General features: G+C 41.1%; 1 protein-coding gene across 5 annotated transcripts in view; it reads right to left on the reverse strand.

Moving 5' to 3' along the window:
• Window positions 1–16,981, reverse strand: part of pds5a (PDS5 cohesin associated factor A) — a 113,358-nt gene that overhangs the window by 66,020 nt on the left and 30,357 nt on the right. For all 5 annotated transcript variants that reach the window (XM_061984381.2, XM_061984383.1, XM_061984380.2 and 2 more), the window contains exons 3-5: window positions 4,180–4,377; window positions 4,005–4,097; window positions 3,836–3,933 (exon numbers count right to left, since the gene is read on the reverse strand). In XM_061984381.2, the coding sequence (XP_061840365.1) occupies window positions 3,836–3,933; window positions 4,005–4,097; window positions 4,180–4,377 (389 nt within the window). The remainder of the gene's footprint in view (window positions 1–3,835; window positions 3,934–4,004; window positions 4,098–4,179; window positions 4,378–16,981) is intronic.

Consider the following 16,981-nt stretch of genomic DNA (forward strand, 5'->3'; position numbering starts at 1 on the left):
GGCTGCTAGACTTTTGACAAGAACAAGAAAGTTTGATCATATTACGCCTATACTGTATATACCTTTATATACATATAAATATACCTATACTGGCTCACCTGCACTGGCTTCCTGTGCACTTAAGAAGTGACTTTAAGGTTTTACTACTTACGTATAAAATACTACACGGTCTAGCTCCGTCCTATCTTGTCGATTGCATTGTACCATATGTCCCGGCAAGAAATCTGCGTTCAAAGAACTCCGGCTTATTAGTGATTCCCAGAGCCCAAAAAAAGTCTGCGGGCTATAGAGCGTTTTCTATTCGGGCTCCAGTACTATGGAATGCCCTCCCGGTAACAATTAGAGATGCTACCTCAGTAGAAGCATTTAAGTCCCATCTTAAAACTCATTTGTATACTCTAGCATTTAAATAGCCCCCCTGTTAGACCAGTTGATCTGCCGTTTCTTTTCTTTTCTCCTCTGCTCCCCTTTTCCTTGAGGGGGGGGGGGGGGGGGGGCACAGGTCCGGTGGCCATGGATGAAGTGCTGGCTGTCCAGAGTCGGGACCCGGGGTGGACCGCTCGCCTGTGCATCGGCTGGGAACATCTCTACGCTGCTGACCCGTCTCCGCTCGGGATGGTGTCCTGCTGGCCCCACTATGGACTGGACTCTTACTATTATGTTGGATCCACTATGGACTGGACTCTCACAATATTATGTCAGACCCACTCGACATCCATTGCTTTCGGTCTCCCCTAGAGGGGGGGGGTTACCCACATATGCGGTCCTCTCCAAGGTTTCTCATAGTCATTCACATCGACGTCCCACTGGGGTGAGTTTTTCCTTGCCCGTATGTGGGCTTTGTACCGAGGATGTCGTTGTGGCTTGTGCAGCCCTTTGAGACACTTGTGATTTAGGGCTATATAAATAAAGATTGATTGATTGAAGATTGATTGATTTGACAACTTATCTGTATGTAATATTGGCTACATTTCTGATAGTTGTTTGTGTGCCATGTTGTTCCAGACCACAGCAAACGTTACCCAGCTTGCAAAGATTGTAATAAATCCATTAGAAGAAGACAGCCTGCCGTTTCCTTTAACTTGGACACACACATCTATACCTTTGGCCATTCTAAGACAGTCATTTCCAGGAGTTATCTCACCCTCTGAGAAGGTTTACTAATGTTTTCCAATGTTGTAAAAATGTGTAGAATAAATATTACATTTCAAAATTTCTGTCAACGAAGATTTGTTTCAGCCTGCGACACAGTCATCTTGATAGAAGGCCAATATAGCTAATTAGCCACTTACATTATGTGTTGTCTTTATTATAACACTTATATCCATCCATCCATTTTCTACCGCGTATTCCCTTCGGGGTCGCGGGGCGCGCTGGAGCCTATCTCAGCTACAATCGGGCGGAAGGCGGGGTACACCCTGGACAAGTCGCCACCTCATCACAGGGCCAACACAGATAGACAGACAACATTCACACTCACATTCACACGCTAGGGCCGATTTAGTGTTGCCAATCAACCTATCCCCAGGTGCATGTTTTTGGAAGTGGGAGGAAGCCAGAGTACCCGGAGGGAACATGCAAACTCCACACAGAAAGATCCCGAGCCCGGGATTGAACCCAGGACTACTCAGGACCTTCATATTATAAGACTTTTAAAGTCATTTTGATATTAAGCTAATTAGCCACTTACATCATCTGTTGCCATCTTTATAACATTTATGCAAGTCTTAATTTTTTGCGGCTCCAGACTGATTACCGTATTTTTCGGACTATAAGTGGCAGTTTTTTTCATAGTTTGGCCGGGGGTGCAACTTATACTCAGGAGTGACTTATGTGTGAAATGATTAACACATTAGCATAAAATATCAAATAATATTATTGATCTCATTCACGTAAGAGACAAGACGTATAAGATTTCATGGGATTTAGCGATTAGGAGTGACAAATTGTTTGGTAAACGTATAGCATGTTCTATATGTTATAGTTATTTGAATGACTCTTACCATAATATGTTACGTTAACATACCAGTTGGTTATTTATGCCTCATATAACGTACACTTATTCAGCCTGTTGTTCACTATTCTTTATTTATTAGGGCCCGCATGGCCCATTGTAAAAGGAATCCCGAAGGGAGTCCTTTTACAATGGGACAGAGGACCCTATTGTTTTTCGATCGTTTATTATTATTATTCTTCCGCAACTTTGCGCTGTAATTTGACCCCCTTAACATACTTCAAAACTCACTAAATTTTACACACACATCAGTAATATACGGCAAAAGTTTTTATCAAAAAACCAAACCTCAAAACTCAAAATTGCGCTCTAGCGCCCCTACGAAAAAAAAAAACTAGACTGCCTGTAACTCCCACTAGGGAGGTCGGAGAGACATGGAACAAAAACCTTTATGTAGGTGTGACTTAGACCTAGATTTCATAATGGTATATTGTCGGGCAAAAATCAACAGGAAGTTGGCAATTCCCCCTTCAAGACAAAAAAGTACTAAAAACAGTCACTTTTGCCTCTTTGAGCTGTAATTTGACCCCCTTAACATGCTTCGAAACTCACCAAACTGAACACACACATCAGGACTGGCTAAAATTGTGATTTAATGAAAAAACCTAACCCCAAATCTCAAAATTGTGCTCTACCGCAATTTTTTAATAAAACGCAGAAATAACTGCTCCTCGGAAGAAAGAAATGACAAAACTGCCTGTAACTCCCACTGGGAAAGTCAGAGAGACATGAAACAAAAACCTCTATGTAGGTCTCACTTAGACCTAATTTTCATAGATTGACAACCCTCAGCAAAAATCAACAGAAAGTTTGCAATTTCCCCTTCAAAACAAAATTTTTTTATAAACCGGTCACTTCTCTTCAAACATTATCTCCTCTGAGCGCGTTTGTCGTTTCGGCTTCAAACTAACACAGGAGAGAGATTGAACCCTTCCAAATAAAAGTTATCGAAATAATTTTTATAACTGCTCCGGTTTTGATTTTATGAGCCTTCAAAGAACCGCTGCGCTGATGCTGCTGCGCTGATGCTGCTGCGCTGCTGTTTTCTCAAGATGGCTGCTTAAAAGCAGGAAGCACCAACGTGCCCACACAATGCAGACAAGGTAGGTACACTAGACAAAAGTATTGGGACACTTCGGACTAAAAGTAGACAAAAGTATTGGGACACTTATGACTACCACTGGACAAAAGTATTGGGACATTTAGGCCGAAAACTGGACAAAAGTATTGTGATACTTGGGACTAAAACTTGACAAAAGTATTGGGACACTTAGGACTAGCACCTGCCAAATACGCGGGCCCGACCAATGCTGCTTGCAGCTTTAATTTTAAATTGCCTATTAAAATGTCTATTCTTGGTGTTGGCTTTTATCAAATACATTTCCCCAAAAAATGCGACTTATACTCCAGTGCGATTTATATATGTTTTTTTCCTTCTTTATTATGCATTTTTGACCGGTGCGACTTATACTACGAAAAATACGGTACTTTTTTGTATTTGTGGTCCAATATGGCTCTTTCAACATTTTGGGTTGCCGACCCCTGACTTAAAGGGATAAAAGGTGTAAACATGAACATTTCTTATCATCATCAAAACATTAGCTGAATTCTTTGACTGACATTATTTACCACAAGAAATAAAAGGTATACATATATTTAAAAGTAGTGGCCCATAGTAGTACACGTCAACAAATTTGTATTGTGGACTAATCATTGCAGCAGAGTCTGTTTGGGTCATTGGTTCATCTTTTTGCTGCATTATGCTGAATCTGGGCAGCATTGTTAAATCATTCTGTGTTGGGAATAAAAAAGATGCCTTACTTAATTACAGAGAAAAGGGTTTTGAAAAGCTGGGTGAAGATTTCGTTGCAGTCCTCCAGTTCAAAACATATGTTGTAGGACTTCACCCACGCCAGGTTCTACAGGACAAACAGAAAGAAAACATTAATGAATACATTCTGCACACTGCCAAAATGTGTCCAAGTGTCACCTCCAGAAGGTAAAAGTATCTGTTGAACTGGGGGCTCTTGGTATCTTCTAGTCCCTTTAGCTGTCTTGTAATGAAGAGGAAGATGTCCTGCAGGTGTGACATGAACATATTTTACATCTGTTAGCTTCTCAAGCTAACATTTCCTGTGTAATAAGATTCCATTCCCTGCCTTGAGTTTGTCATGGGAGGTGTAAGGGGCCTCAGGGGCATAGATCCTGAAGATGTCAGCCAGACAGCAGGCGACTAACAGCCGCACGTCTTTATTGGGGTTCCTGAGGAAGAATTCTGAGGCGAGGTGGAGTGCGAGGCCGAGATACTGCTGCTTCTCCTCTTCAGAATCTTGATCCATGTCCATGTAGGTCTTCACCACCATCTGTGAAGCAGAGCAACAAAAGAAAATAACGTGAGCGTTGCATGGCATATAGAATATGGTTGTTATTGTTATACCGCATTTTCCGGACGATAGGGCGCACCACATTACATATATACTTACCGTATTTTCCGGACTATAAGGCGCACTTAAAATCCTTTTTTCCCCCTCAAAACTCGACAGTGCGCCTTATAACCCGGTGCGCCTAATGTATGGAATAATTCTGGTGGTGTTTACCGACCTCGAAGCAATTTTATTTTGTACATGGTGTAATGATAAGTGTGACCAGTAGATGGCAGTCAAACATAAGAGATACGTGTAGACTGCACTATGATGGCAGTATGACTCAAGTAAACACCACCAAAATGGTATATGTTCCATTGAAAAATATAGAACATTACACACTGCGCTAAAAAATCTATCAAAATGTTTTAGTAGGACTTTGGTAAGCTATGAAGCCACACCGCTTGATGGATTGTACTGTGCTTCAACATAGGAGTATTATTATGGTGTGTGTATAAGGTAAGAAGATATTATCTGGCGTTTTGTTTCGCAATATTATGCAAAAGCAACTTTTCTTACCTTCTAGTACCTGCTGATCTGTATTTGGGATCTGCATAAATCCTGAAAAGTTGCGCGATTCTGCCTTTGTAGTCGATAATCTTCTTCTTTTTCTCTATCTTCTTGTTATGTGACATTCATCCTCCGCTGTTGCCATATGTAAAATAAAGTAGTGTAAAGTTCTTACTTATATCTGTCAGTAAACTCGCCATGAAAGCACTAAAACATACCGGTGTAGTGAGTTTACATTATTCACCCAAGGAACTTTAGTTATTAGAGAGTTCCGGTCAGACGGTTTTTCACGGGACACATTGTTGTTGTTTCCGGATGAGGAGATGCTGCTCCGTTATTGATTGAAGGAAAGTCTGAATGTCATTAAAACAGTTAGCTCCATCTTTTGACACTTCTTCCACTTCCGTCCTTGCACGCTACACCGCTACAACAAAGATGACGGGGAGAAGACGCAAGTAAGATCGCCCACAAAGCGGCACATCCTGAAGCGACTGTCAGAAAGTGACTTGAAGATGGTCTGTAAAACATCATCTTTGCAACATTTTGACCAAAGAACCACCATCACATGTTATGTAGACCACAAGGACGTCTTTTACATTTACAAAAAACAAATTATAACATGACTCTTTTAATGCGCCTTATAATCCGGTGAGCCTTACATATGAAATAAGACGGCAGTGCGCCTCATAATCAAGTGCACCCTATGGTCTGGGAAATATGGGTACTTACTAGCTTCCGCAGCTAGTGGGTCCATGACGATGACTTCTGTTATGTTTGATCAGCCGTTTTACTGCCGTGTTTCAGGCACGTTTGGAAACAATTAAGATAAGTAAATAAACATTTACAGAATTTTTATGTGTAAATAACTAATTTTGCAATGTATTGTAAGATTGGGGCGGTATAGCTCGGTTGGTAGAGCGGCCCGGCCAGCACCTTGAGGGTTCCAGGTTCGATCCCCGCTTCCGCCATCCTAGTCACTGCCATTGTGTCCTTGGGCAAGAGACTTTACCCACCTGCTCCCAGTGCCACCCACACTGCTTTAAATGTAACTTAGATATTGGCTTTCACTATGTAAAGCGCTTTGAGTCACTAGAGAAAAGCGCTATATAAATATAATTCACTTCACACTTCACTTATAGTCTGGTACGGCTAATATATGGAAAATTTTTGTTTTTCCCCCTAAATTTAGTAGGTGCGGCTATTATACCGGTGCGCTCTGTAGTCCGGAAAATGTGGTCACCGAGTTATATTGCTAACAAAGAGACAAACAAACCCTAGCGAAAACAACCTCTGTGGCGTAGCGCGCCACATTCATCTCCATTCAGACTGGGTCAAGGCACAACTGCTGCAAACCGAAGCTACCGTACTTGATGTTGGAATAATTGTTTGTAAGTTATCACAAAAGAAACGTTGTATTACATTATGTTCCTGATAAGAAGATGAATGCTGTCTTTCGAGGCCTAACAAGAGGAAGAAGGCTTGTGAAACTCCACTTTGATTTCAACACGTACAGATGGCAGGATCTGCTCAACTTCCAGAGGAACTCTCTTTGAAGTGTTAAACGAACTCTCTTTGAAGTATTTCACAAACTCTCTTCCAACTATTTGGTAACCGAGGTCAACGCTATTTACGACCCGCTGCCCTCTTGAAGTCGCTGTGGTCAGGAGACGGGAGAGGTTATCCATTGTCCTCCAACACCTGCCCAAGCTGGATCCAGGAAGAGCCCAGCCCGAGACATCCTCTTCTTGGTCTTCAATGAGACCGAAAACAATGACTGTTTTACATACTTCCTATTTCTGCTGAGACATGTGTTGGTGCGTGAACATTGAACATCTGAATAAAAGAGACGAAAACCTTCTTCGTCAGAGCGTGGTGCAGGACTGTACAGAGAGTGCAGTGGCCATGTCTCTCCTCAATATTGAGTCCAAATTGAATTCTGTCTCTGTTTGATTCCTTGCCTTTTGTCTTGTTTAATAGATGTCCTCAGTGTTTGAACGTGACACTTGATAAGCCACAATAACTTGGAAAAGATGAAACCGGAGAAGGTAAAGGTCAATTTGTGAGGTATTTACATCATTAAAAGTTCAAATGTGAGGTGACTTTTCTACACTGCATTTTCCCAACTGGTCATTTAAATATGTCCACTGTAGAGGACACTGCTTCTCAGAAAGAGAGACACTGTGCTGGAACATCCACTATATTTTGCACTTAAAAATACTCGTAGTAATAAATATGATTGCACCATTTTAACATTATGTTTGTGTTCAATTACAGTAAGTGTAACATTCCTGCCCCTTCATTTTAAACGTTATGGCATTTTTAAGTCTTTTTTTGGACACATATTACAATAATAAAGTACCGTGGCCTTAATACCGTGATAATAGCGTACCAGGCTTCGAATTTTAACATTTTTAAGGTCAAGGCAAGTGTTGCCTTAAAGGGGGGCTCATATTTTAGGGCACCAAGGAAAACATTTTCTTTCTAGGCAGGGGCTCCAAAGCATGCATGTACAGTCGTGGTCAAAAGTTACACTTGTGAAGGACATCATGTCATGGCTCTTGAGTTTCCAATCATTTTTACAACTCTTATTTTTTTGTGATAGAGTGATTGGAGCACATACTTGTTGGTCACAAAAAACATTCATGAAGTTTACTTCTTTCATGAATTCATTATGGGTCTACTGAAAATGTGAGCAAATCTGCTGGGTCAAAAGTATACATACAGCAACATATATTATCAATTTTGGTGATGTAGAAAAGTTACAATCAAATCAAATGAGCTTCATGGCATGGCCTCTTAACTTTGAGTGATTATGATTGATGACACCTGTTGACTTCTCTGGGCCCATTTAAATAGGGCTCATGTGATGCACTCATTAGACTCGGTCATAAACCGAAAAGGTGAGGCCTTTAATCCCAGGAGCACCATTCCTACCGTCAAGCATGGTGGTGGTTAGGGATGTCCCGATCCGATATTTGGATTGGATCGGCTGCAGATATTTGCCAAAAATTGCGTATCGGCAAGGCATGGGAAAATGCCGATCCAGATCCAGTTTAAAAAAAACCTCCGGTCCGTGTTTTCCAACGCACCGATTTAAATAATACATTCCACTTTTCTGCTGCTCCGTAATTTCCGGTCCGCATTTTCCAGCACACCTTCAACAAATCCACAGGTCTGTGGAATCTCACGCAGTTGCTTTTAGCTGCTGGCATTACATGACAGGCTCTTCTCACTCTTTCCTGTGTCTCCCTCTCACAGACAGCAAGCGCACCTTCTTACACAGTCACATACTGTCACGACATACGTCACATACTGTCACGTCATACGTCACATACGTATACGTCCTCCCCGAGCAGAGAGGTAGCAGCATGGCTAACGTTAGCTATGATGCTAGCGCAGCCTCTAAGGTGCGCGCCTGCTCAAACGTCCTCTGCGCACGGCAAATCTATGCCACGCACAAAATCAAATAAAAAAAATAAGCGCATAACAATTTTCGACACACGGACACGACAGAGAAAACAGTTTTCGTTATCATTGTTCAAATATTGGGACGTCTGTCGAGACGCTTATCTCCATTCGGTGCCACACGTCCACACCATCAAAATGCCAGGCAACAATTTCCACATCAACACCGTATGAAAAAATTAGTGATTTTTTTAGTTGTGATTTCCTTCTCTGCATGAAAGTTTAAAAGTAGCATATATTAATGCAGTATGAAGAAGAATGTTTTAATGTAGACATGCAAGCCTTGAAAGAAAATGTTGAAAATCAAGACTACATTTCCTGCAAATGGGTGCATTTCTACCCTATATTTTAACTTTAGATTTATTCTCATATCAAACTCTTTTGGCTGTCTTTTTGACACTTACATCCGGCGCCCCCCTCCACACCCTGGATTATAAATAATGTAAATAATTCAATGTGATTATCTTGTGTGATGACTGTATTATGATGATAGTATATATCTGATAGTATATATCTGTATCATGAATCAATTTAAGTGGACCCCGACTTAAACAAGTTGAAAAACTTATTGGGGTGTTACCATTTAGTGGTCAATTGTACGGAATATGTACTTCACTGTGCAACCTACTAATAAAAGTCTCAATCAATCAATCAAAACACATAGAATCATCATACTGCTGTGATTATATGCATCAAGTGTTCATTCAAGGCTAAGGCAAAATATCGAGATATATATTGTGTATCGCAATATGGCCTTAAAATATCGCAATATTAAAAAAAGGCCATATCGCCCAGCCCTAGTTCAATGATGCCATTTCTGTTTGTCATGTATAATTTTGTCTATTTTGTGTTTATCCTTGAATAAACAGGTCAGTTTCTTGTTACCAACCATTGTGTATTATTCAAACTCCCCTAATTCAGCTGGCTAGTTGATATCAAGAGTACTAAAACCCTTTTTAACATGATTCTGACAACTAAGTAGGCTAAATAACTTTAAACTTTAATACATGCTCGGATAGGCCAGTATCGGTATCGGTCAATATCGGTATCGGATCGGAAATGCAAAAACAATATCGGAATCGGATCGGAAGTGCAAAAACCTGGATCGGGACATCCCTAGTGGTGGTAGTATTATGCTCTGGGCCTGTTTTTCTGCCAATGGAACTGGTGTTTTACATAGAGTAAATGGGACAATGAAAAAGGAGGATTACCTCCAAACTCTTCAGGACAAGCTAAAATCATCAGCCCGGAGGTTGGGTCTTGGGCGCAGTTGGGTGTTCCAACAGGACAATGACCCCAAACACACATTAACAGTGGTAAAGGGTAGGCTTAATCAGGCTAGAATTAAGGTTTTAGAGTGGCTTTCCCAAAGTCCTGACGTGTGGACAATGCTGAAGAAACAAGTCCATGTTAGAAAACCAACAAATTTAGCTGAACCGCACCAATGTTGTCAAAGAGTGGTCAAAAATTCAAGCAGAAGCTTGTGGATGGCTACCAAAAGCGCCTTATTGCAGTGAAACTTGCCAAGGGACATGTAAGTAAATATTAACATTGCTGTATGTATACTTCTGACCCAGCACATTTGCTCACATTTTCAGTAGATCCATAATAAATTCATAAAAGAAGCAAACTTCATGAATGTTTTTTGTGACCAACAAGTATGTGCTCCAATCACTCTATCACAAAAAAATAAGAGTTGTAGAAATGATTGGAAACTCGAGACAGCCATGACATGATGTTCTTTACAAGTGTATGTCAACTTTTGACCATGACTGTATATAAATACACATACATGAAGAATGTTGAAAGATGGCACCTGATGGCCATAAGACGTAACTGCACTTTGTGTCCATAAAGATAAAAATAGTGTTCATGTATGAGATCTAGGGCTGCCAATTATGGCCAAAGTAATAAATAAGATTATTGTTATCAATATTGAAATAATGATTACTGATTGGTAGGTAAAGCAGTGTTGGGGTGTGAACGTAATACCACCATGTCATTTGTAATGTCTAATAAAAAGACTAGATAAACGTTATCCATATATCTAAAGACAAATATTAGGTTTGTTTTATTCATGAAAAATATCAACTTGTCAGCATTTTGTCATTACATGATGCCTTTTTCTCTATTTTTACATTTTGATAGACCCCAAAAGGGACAAGTGGTAGAGAATGGATGGATGGATACATTTTGATAGGAGGTTATTTTTTTGTATTATTTATTTAACTTATGTACATTTATATCTACATGTAGATGATGCATCGGGACGGATACATTAAGAGTTTGAGCAGAAATATGTCATATAGGTATTAACTACACACAAAAACAAATTAACAAAATGCTGTGTCACATGAATGGTTTTTAAAGTAATACCATCCATCCATCCATTTTCTACCGCTTATTCCCTTTGGGGTCGCGGGGGGTGCTGGAGCCTATCTCAGCTACAATCGGGCGGAAGGCGGGGTACACCCTGGACAAGTCGCCACCTCATCGCAGGGCCAACACAGATAGACAGACAACATTCACACTCACATCCACACACTAGGGCCAATTTAGTGTTGCCAATCAACTTATCCCCAGTGCATGTCTTTGCCACATAAAAATACACACAAGTAAAAAAAAAAAACTAAAAAAAACTTGGTGTTTACTTTCTGATATCAACATAAAACACAAAGCAGTTTGGCTAATGAAGATAAAGTCAAATAAACAAGTTTTGTTCTTCTCCATCGCCTCCTATCAGTACAACAGTTTGGCCAACACAAATAAAGAGGAGTGACACCTCTCACATCGAATACACAATCTTCACAGTTCAATTCGATGATGACAAAACGGCGCACCGCACCAGCCGTAACAAGGGCACATCAAAATATACAGGTGTGGCGGTATTGTTCATAACAGTTTTTCCCACACATTCATTTATTTGTGGCGGCCCGCCACGAAAGAATTACGTCCGCCACAAATGGATTTTTCGGCTTTTGACTCGCTCGACCGCTCATAAAAGCAATGGGACTCTGTCTGTGAATTTACCTTGTAGTTACAACTCCGGGGCAGTAGGTGGCGGTAGCCTACTATGCATTGTTACTCCGCCAATAGCACTTAATTCACCTGGTGGGCCAGAAGAAGAAGACGAAGACGGACGGACGGGATCAAAATACGAGGGTAATATAGGTTATAGGTAGATAGGTTATAGCTGCATCGCTCGCGGCTCGTCATATATTTAACGTTAATCCGCGATTTCACCGAGCGTTTCACTGACGGTGAGCAGCCTGACGCTGCTTCATTAACACCGCCGCTGTTTGAGTCGGGATCCGGGGCAGACGCACGTAATAACAATCACCTGTTTTCATACCGACGAGCTAACGTGTCCAGGTTATAACCCTGTTGTCAATAAACACACATGGAGACGGTGCTTCAGATACTACATTAATACTCAAGCTAAAATGTCCACTGTCCACTGCAGCATGTGAATGCAATGAAAAGAATAAAATCTGAGCCAACCAGCTGTTAAAATGTTGTCCAGGTTAATGTTTTGGCCATTAAAGGCCCTTCATTTCAAGATTTCAACTGTGATCGGGCTTTAAACAGGTGGCTGACCTGTTCAGATGAGTGTAACTGCTACTGGTCAAATAATGTGAAATAGCATTTAATTTTACATGTATGCAATGCCATTTAAATGTAATTATAAATAATAATAATAAATACTGTGTAGTGTTGTAAATAGTCAACGGGAAGAATTTTAGTAAGATACAAACCATGAGCACTACACAGCCAGAAAAAAACCTAGGCAGGACAAGTAAAAATATTGGGGAAAGTAGATTTGAGAATTTGGGCAAGTAGAAAAATTAGGGCGGAGGGAACAGGTGAGACTCAGCAAACACTGAAAAATAAAGCAGGGTCAGATCAAAAATGCACTTTTCTCATGAAAAGGGTCCTAATTTATATTCTTATGTGCCTTATAGAGAGGACCACGACAAAACATAGAGCGACTAGCTCCAGTGCCACCTGGTCAGCAGCAGCAGGAGGAGGAGAAGGAGGTTGACTGACTGTGGCAGGACACCTCTGCCTCTGTTTCACTTCATGTTGCTGGTAAATAATATGGTTGTAGTAGTAGGCTAAAGTTAAATTATTTAGTATGCACTAATTAAAGGGGCAGAGCTTTAAGAGACATTTTAGCTTTTATATTTTATAAGATATATTTTTTGTAAGAACCACAATTAATAAATATATTTCAGTGAATAACTAATTGTTCAAATCTGTATATAAATATGTACATAAAGTGTTGTAATTATATTCCAACTCCTCGTTCTTCTTGGTCATCGCCGCTGCCGCCGCCACCCCCCTCCCCCCGACCACACCACCACAAATAGATGCCTGCCCTGTGGGAAACACTGCATAATGCTTGTATTGCTTCCACAATTTCTACTTTAGGTACATAAAACAGCTATGTACAATAATGGTTCTTCTCCATCCAATTTATACCGCGGGGGGTGCTAGAGCCTATCCCAGCTGCATTCGGGCAGAAGGCGGGGTAGACCCTGGACAAGTTGCCACCTCATCACAGGGCCAACACAGACAGACAGACATCATTCACACACTAGGGACCATTTAGTTTTTCCAATCCACCTATCCCCAGATGCATGTCTTTGGAGGTGGGAGGAAGCCAGAGTACCCGGAGGGAACCCACGCAGTCATGGTGAGAACATGCAAACTCCACACAGAAAGATGCCAAGCCCAGGGCCTTCGTATTGTGAGGCACACGTACTAACCCTTGTTCCACCGTGCTGCCCAGGACATCATTTTGAATGTGTTATTTTGTTCTGTTTTTAAATAAAACTTGGACAAAAGATTTCAGTCCAAGAAATTTTTGAAAATTTTGAGCAGATTTACAAATACTGCAATAATAATGATAACCGTGATCATTTTGGTCACAATAACCGTGATAAGAAATGTTCATACCGTTACTTCCCTACATATGTCAGTATACTGGGCAGATAGTTTGACAACTACCAGAAAATATTTGACAAAAGTATGAGAAAGCGCAGGAGGCAGACAGCTGGGGGGATGGGCAAACAGACTGCAGAGCATGACATAAAACACCTTCACTTAGCAGAAGAAGCCGCACTCACGCTGCTAACACATTAGCTGCCTACACTGAGGAACCATGTGGGTATTGAATCTGCGTATACTTGGACTGTACAGCTCCTTCAGATATACTCTAAACATGTTTTCCCATGGTCCCACTGTCTCCACAAACATTGAGAGAATACAATGGGAGTCATAAAAACACAAATTCCCTCAACACAAGGTCCAAAACTCATCCAAAAATGACTCCTAAAATATGCAATCATGACAAGTCGCCACCTCATCACAGGGCCAACACAGACAGACAACATTCACATACCATCTAAAGTCATACCAAAGACTATAAAAATGGGAGCCATTACCTCCCTGCTTGGCACTCAGCATCAAGGGTTGGAATTGGGGGTTAAATCACCAAAAATTATTCCCGGGCGCGGCCACCGCTGCTGCTCACTGCTCGCCTCACCTCCGAGGGGGTGATGGGTCTAATGCAGAGAATAATTTCGCCACACCTAGTGTGTGTGACAATCATTGGTACTTTAACATTCACACACTGGGGACCATTTAGTGTTGCCAATCAACCTATCCCCAGGTGCATGTCTTTGGAGGTGGGAGGAAGCCGGAGTAAATGGTAAAATGGTAAATGGTTATACTTGTATAGCGCTTTTCTACCTTTTTTATAGAACTCAAAGCGCTTTGACACTATTTCCACATTCACACACACATTCACACACTGATGGCGGGAGCTGCCATGCAAGGAAGGTGGGGATTGAACCAGTAACCCTCAGATTGCTGGCACGGCCACTCTCCCAACTTACCCGGAGGGAACCCACGCAGTCACGGGGAGAACATGCAAACTCCACACAGAAAGACCCCGAGCCCGGGATTGAACTCAGGACTACTCAGGACCTTCGCTTTGTGAGGCACATGTACTAACCCCTGTACCACCGTGCTACCCAATAGTTGAAATAAGATCATCTCCCACGGCACACTAGTGTGCCACGGCACAGTGGTTGAAAAACACTGATCTAAACCACACAGAAGCGTGTTAAATGTACAAACCCTGTTTCCATATGAGTTGGCAAAGGTGACAAAGAAGTTGGGAAAGGTGGCAAAAAATACTGATAAAGTTGAGGAATGCTCATCAAACACTTATTTGGAACATCCCACAGGTGAACAGGTAAATTGGGAACAGGTGGGTGCCATGATTGGGTATAAAAGTAGAGTCCATGAAATGCTCAGTCATTCACAAACAAGGATGGGGCGAGGGTCACCACTTTGTCAACAAATGCGTGAGCAAATTGTTGGAACAGTTTAAGAAAATCTTTCTCAACCAGCTAATGCAAGGAATTTAGGGATTTCACCATCTACGGTCCGTAATATCATCAAAGGGTTCAGAGAATCTGGAGAAATCACTGCACGTAAGCAGCTAAGCCCGTGACCTTCGATCCCTCAGGCTGTACTGCATCAACAAGCAACATCAGTGTGTAAAGGATATCACCACATGGGCTCAGGAACACTTCAGAAACCCACTGTCAGTAACTACAGTTGGTCGCTACATCTGTAAGTGCAAGTTAAAACTCTCCTATGCAAGGCGAAAACCGTTTATCAACAACACCCAGAAACGCCGTCGGCTTCGCTGGGCCTGAGCTCATCTAAGATGGACTGATACAAAGTGGAAAAGTGTTCTGTGGTCTGACGAGTCCACATTTCAAATTGTTTTTGGAAACTGTGGACGTTGTGTCCTCCGGAACAAAGAGGAAAAGAACCAACCGGATTGTTAAAGGCGCAAAGTTGAAAAGCCAACATTTGTGATGGTATGGGGGTGTATTAGTGGCCAAGACATGGATAACTTACACATCTGTGAAGGCGCCATTAATGCTGAAAGGTACATACGGGTTTTGGAGCAACATATGTTGCCATCCAAGCAACGTTACCATGTACGCCCCTGCTTATTTCAGCAAGACAATGCCAAGCCACGTGTTACATCAACGTGGCTTCATAGTAAAAGAGTGCGGGTACTAGACTGGCCTTCCTGTAGTCCAGACCTGTTTCCCATTGAAAATGTGTGGCGCATTATGAAGCCTAAAATACCACAACGGAGACCCGCGGACTGTTGAACAACTTAAGCTGTACATCAAGCAAGAATGGGAAAGACTTCCACCTGAGAAGCTTAAAAAATGTGTCCTCTCAGTTCCCAAACATTTACTGAGTGTTGTTAAAAGGAAAGGCCATGCAACACAGTGGTGAACATGCCCTTTCCCAACTACGTTGGCACGTGTTGCAGCCATGAAATTCTAAGTTAATTATTATTTGCAAAAAAACAATAAAGTTTATGAGTTTGAACATCAAATATCTTGTCTTTGTAGTGCATTCAATTGAATATGGGTTGAAAAGGATTTGCAAATCATTGTATTCCGTTTATATTTACATCGAACACAATTTCCCAACTCATATGGAAACGGGGTTTGTAGATTAGAATCATCATCGGTCACCTTTAACAGTTTGAAAAGATGCGTTCTAAACATGACAACATAATGTCGGTGCTAGTCAGAGGTGGGTAGTAACGCGCTACATTTACTCCGTTACATCTACTTGAGTAACTTTTGGGATAAATTGTACTTTTAAGAGTAGTTTTAATGCAACATACTTTTACTTTTACTTGAGTATATTTATAGAGAAGAAACGCTACTTTTACTCCGCTACTTTTATCTACATTCAGCTCGCTACTAATTTTTATCGATCTGTTAATGCACGCTTTGTTTGTTTTGGTTTGTCAGACAGACCTTCAAAGTGTCTGCGTTTCAACAAATACAGTCACTGGTGACGTTCACTTTGTTCCACCAATCAGATGCAGTCACTGGTGACGTTGGACCAATCAAACAGAGCCAAGCGGTCACATGACCTGACTTAAACAAGTTGAAAAACTTATTGGGGTGTTACCATTTAGTGGTCAATTGTACGGAATATGTACTGTACTGTGCAATCTACTAATAAAAGTTCCAATCAATCAATCAAAAATGTGAAGGAAAAAATACCCTTTTTTTTTTTATTTCAACCGTACTTCCCGTCAAAAGCCTAAAGACTGACTGCACAGTTCCTGTCTTCACAATAAAAGTGCTGCTCCATCGCGCCTGCGCTTTCAAAATAAGAGTCTCCGAAAGCCAGCGCAAACAAGCTAGCAAGCTACGGAGTTTGCCGCCAATGTATTTCTTGTAAAGTGTATAAAAACGAATATGGAAGCTGGACAAATAAAATGCCAAAAACCAACCACTTTCATGTGGTATTGGACAGAAAGGAAGACTTTTTTTTCTCTTCCATTCGAAAATGTGGACGTTATCATCACTACTGTCTGATTACAATCAATGCAAGTCATCAGAATCAGGTAATACACCAACATATATTCTTGTCTTCATGAAAGAAAGGAATCTATATGTGTTAAACATGCATGTATATTCATTAAAACACCTTTAACATGTAAACAAAA

The sequence above is a fragment of the Nerophis lumbriciformis genome, linkage group LG25 (genome assembly GCF_033978685.3).
Source record: "Nerophis lumbriciformis linkage group LG25, RoL_Nlum_v2.1, whole genome shotgun sequence".
NCBI classification, from domain to species: Eukaryota; Metazoa; Chordata; class Actinopteri; order Syngnathiformes; family Syngnathidae; genus Nerophis; species Nerophis lumbriciformis.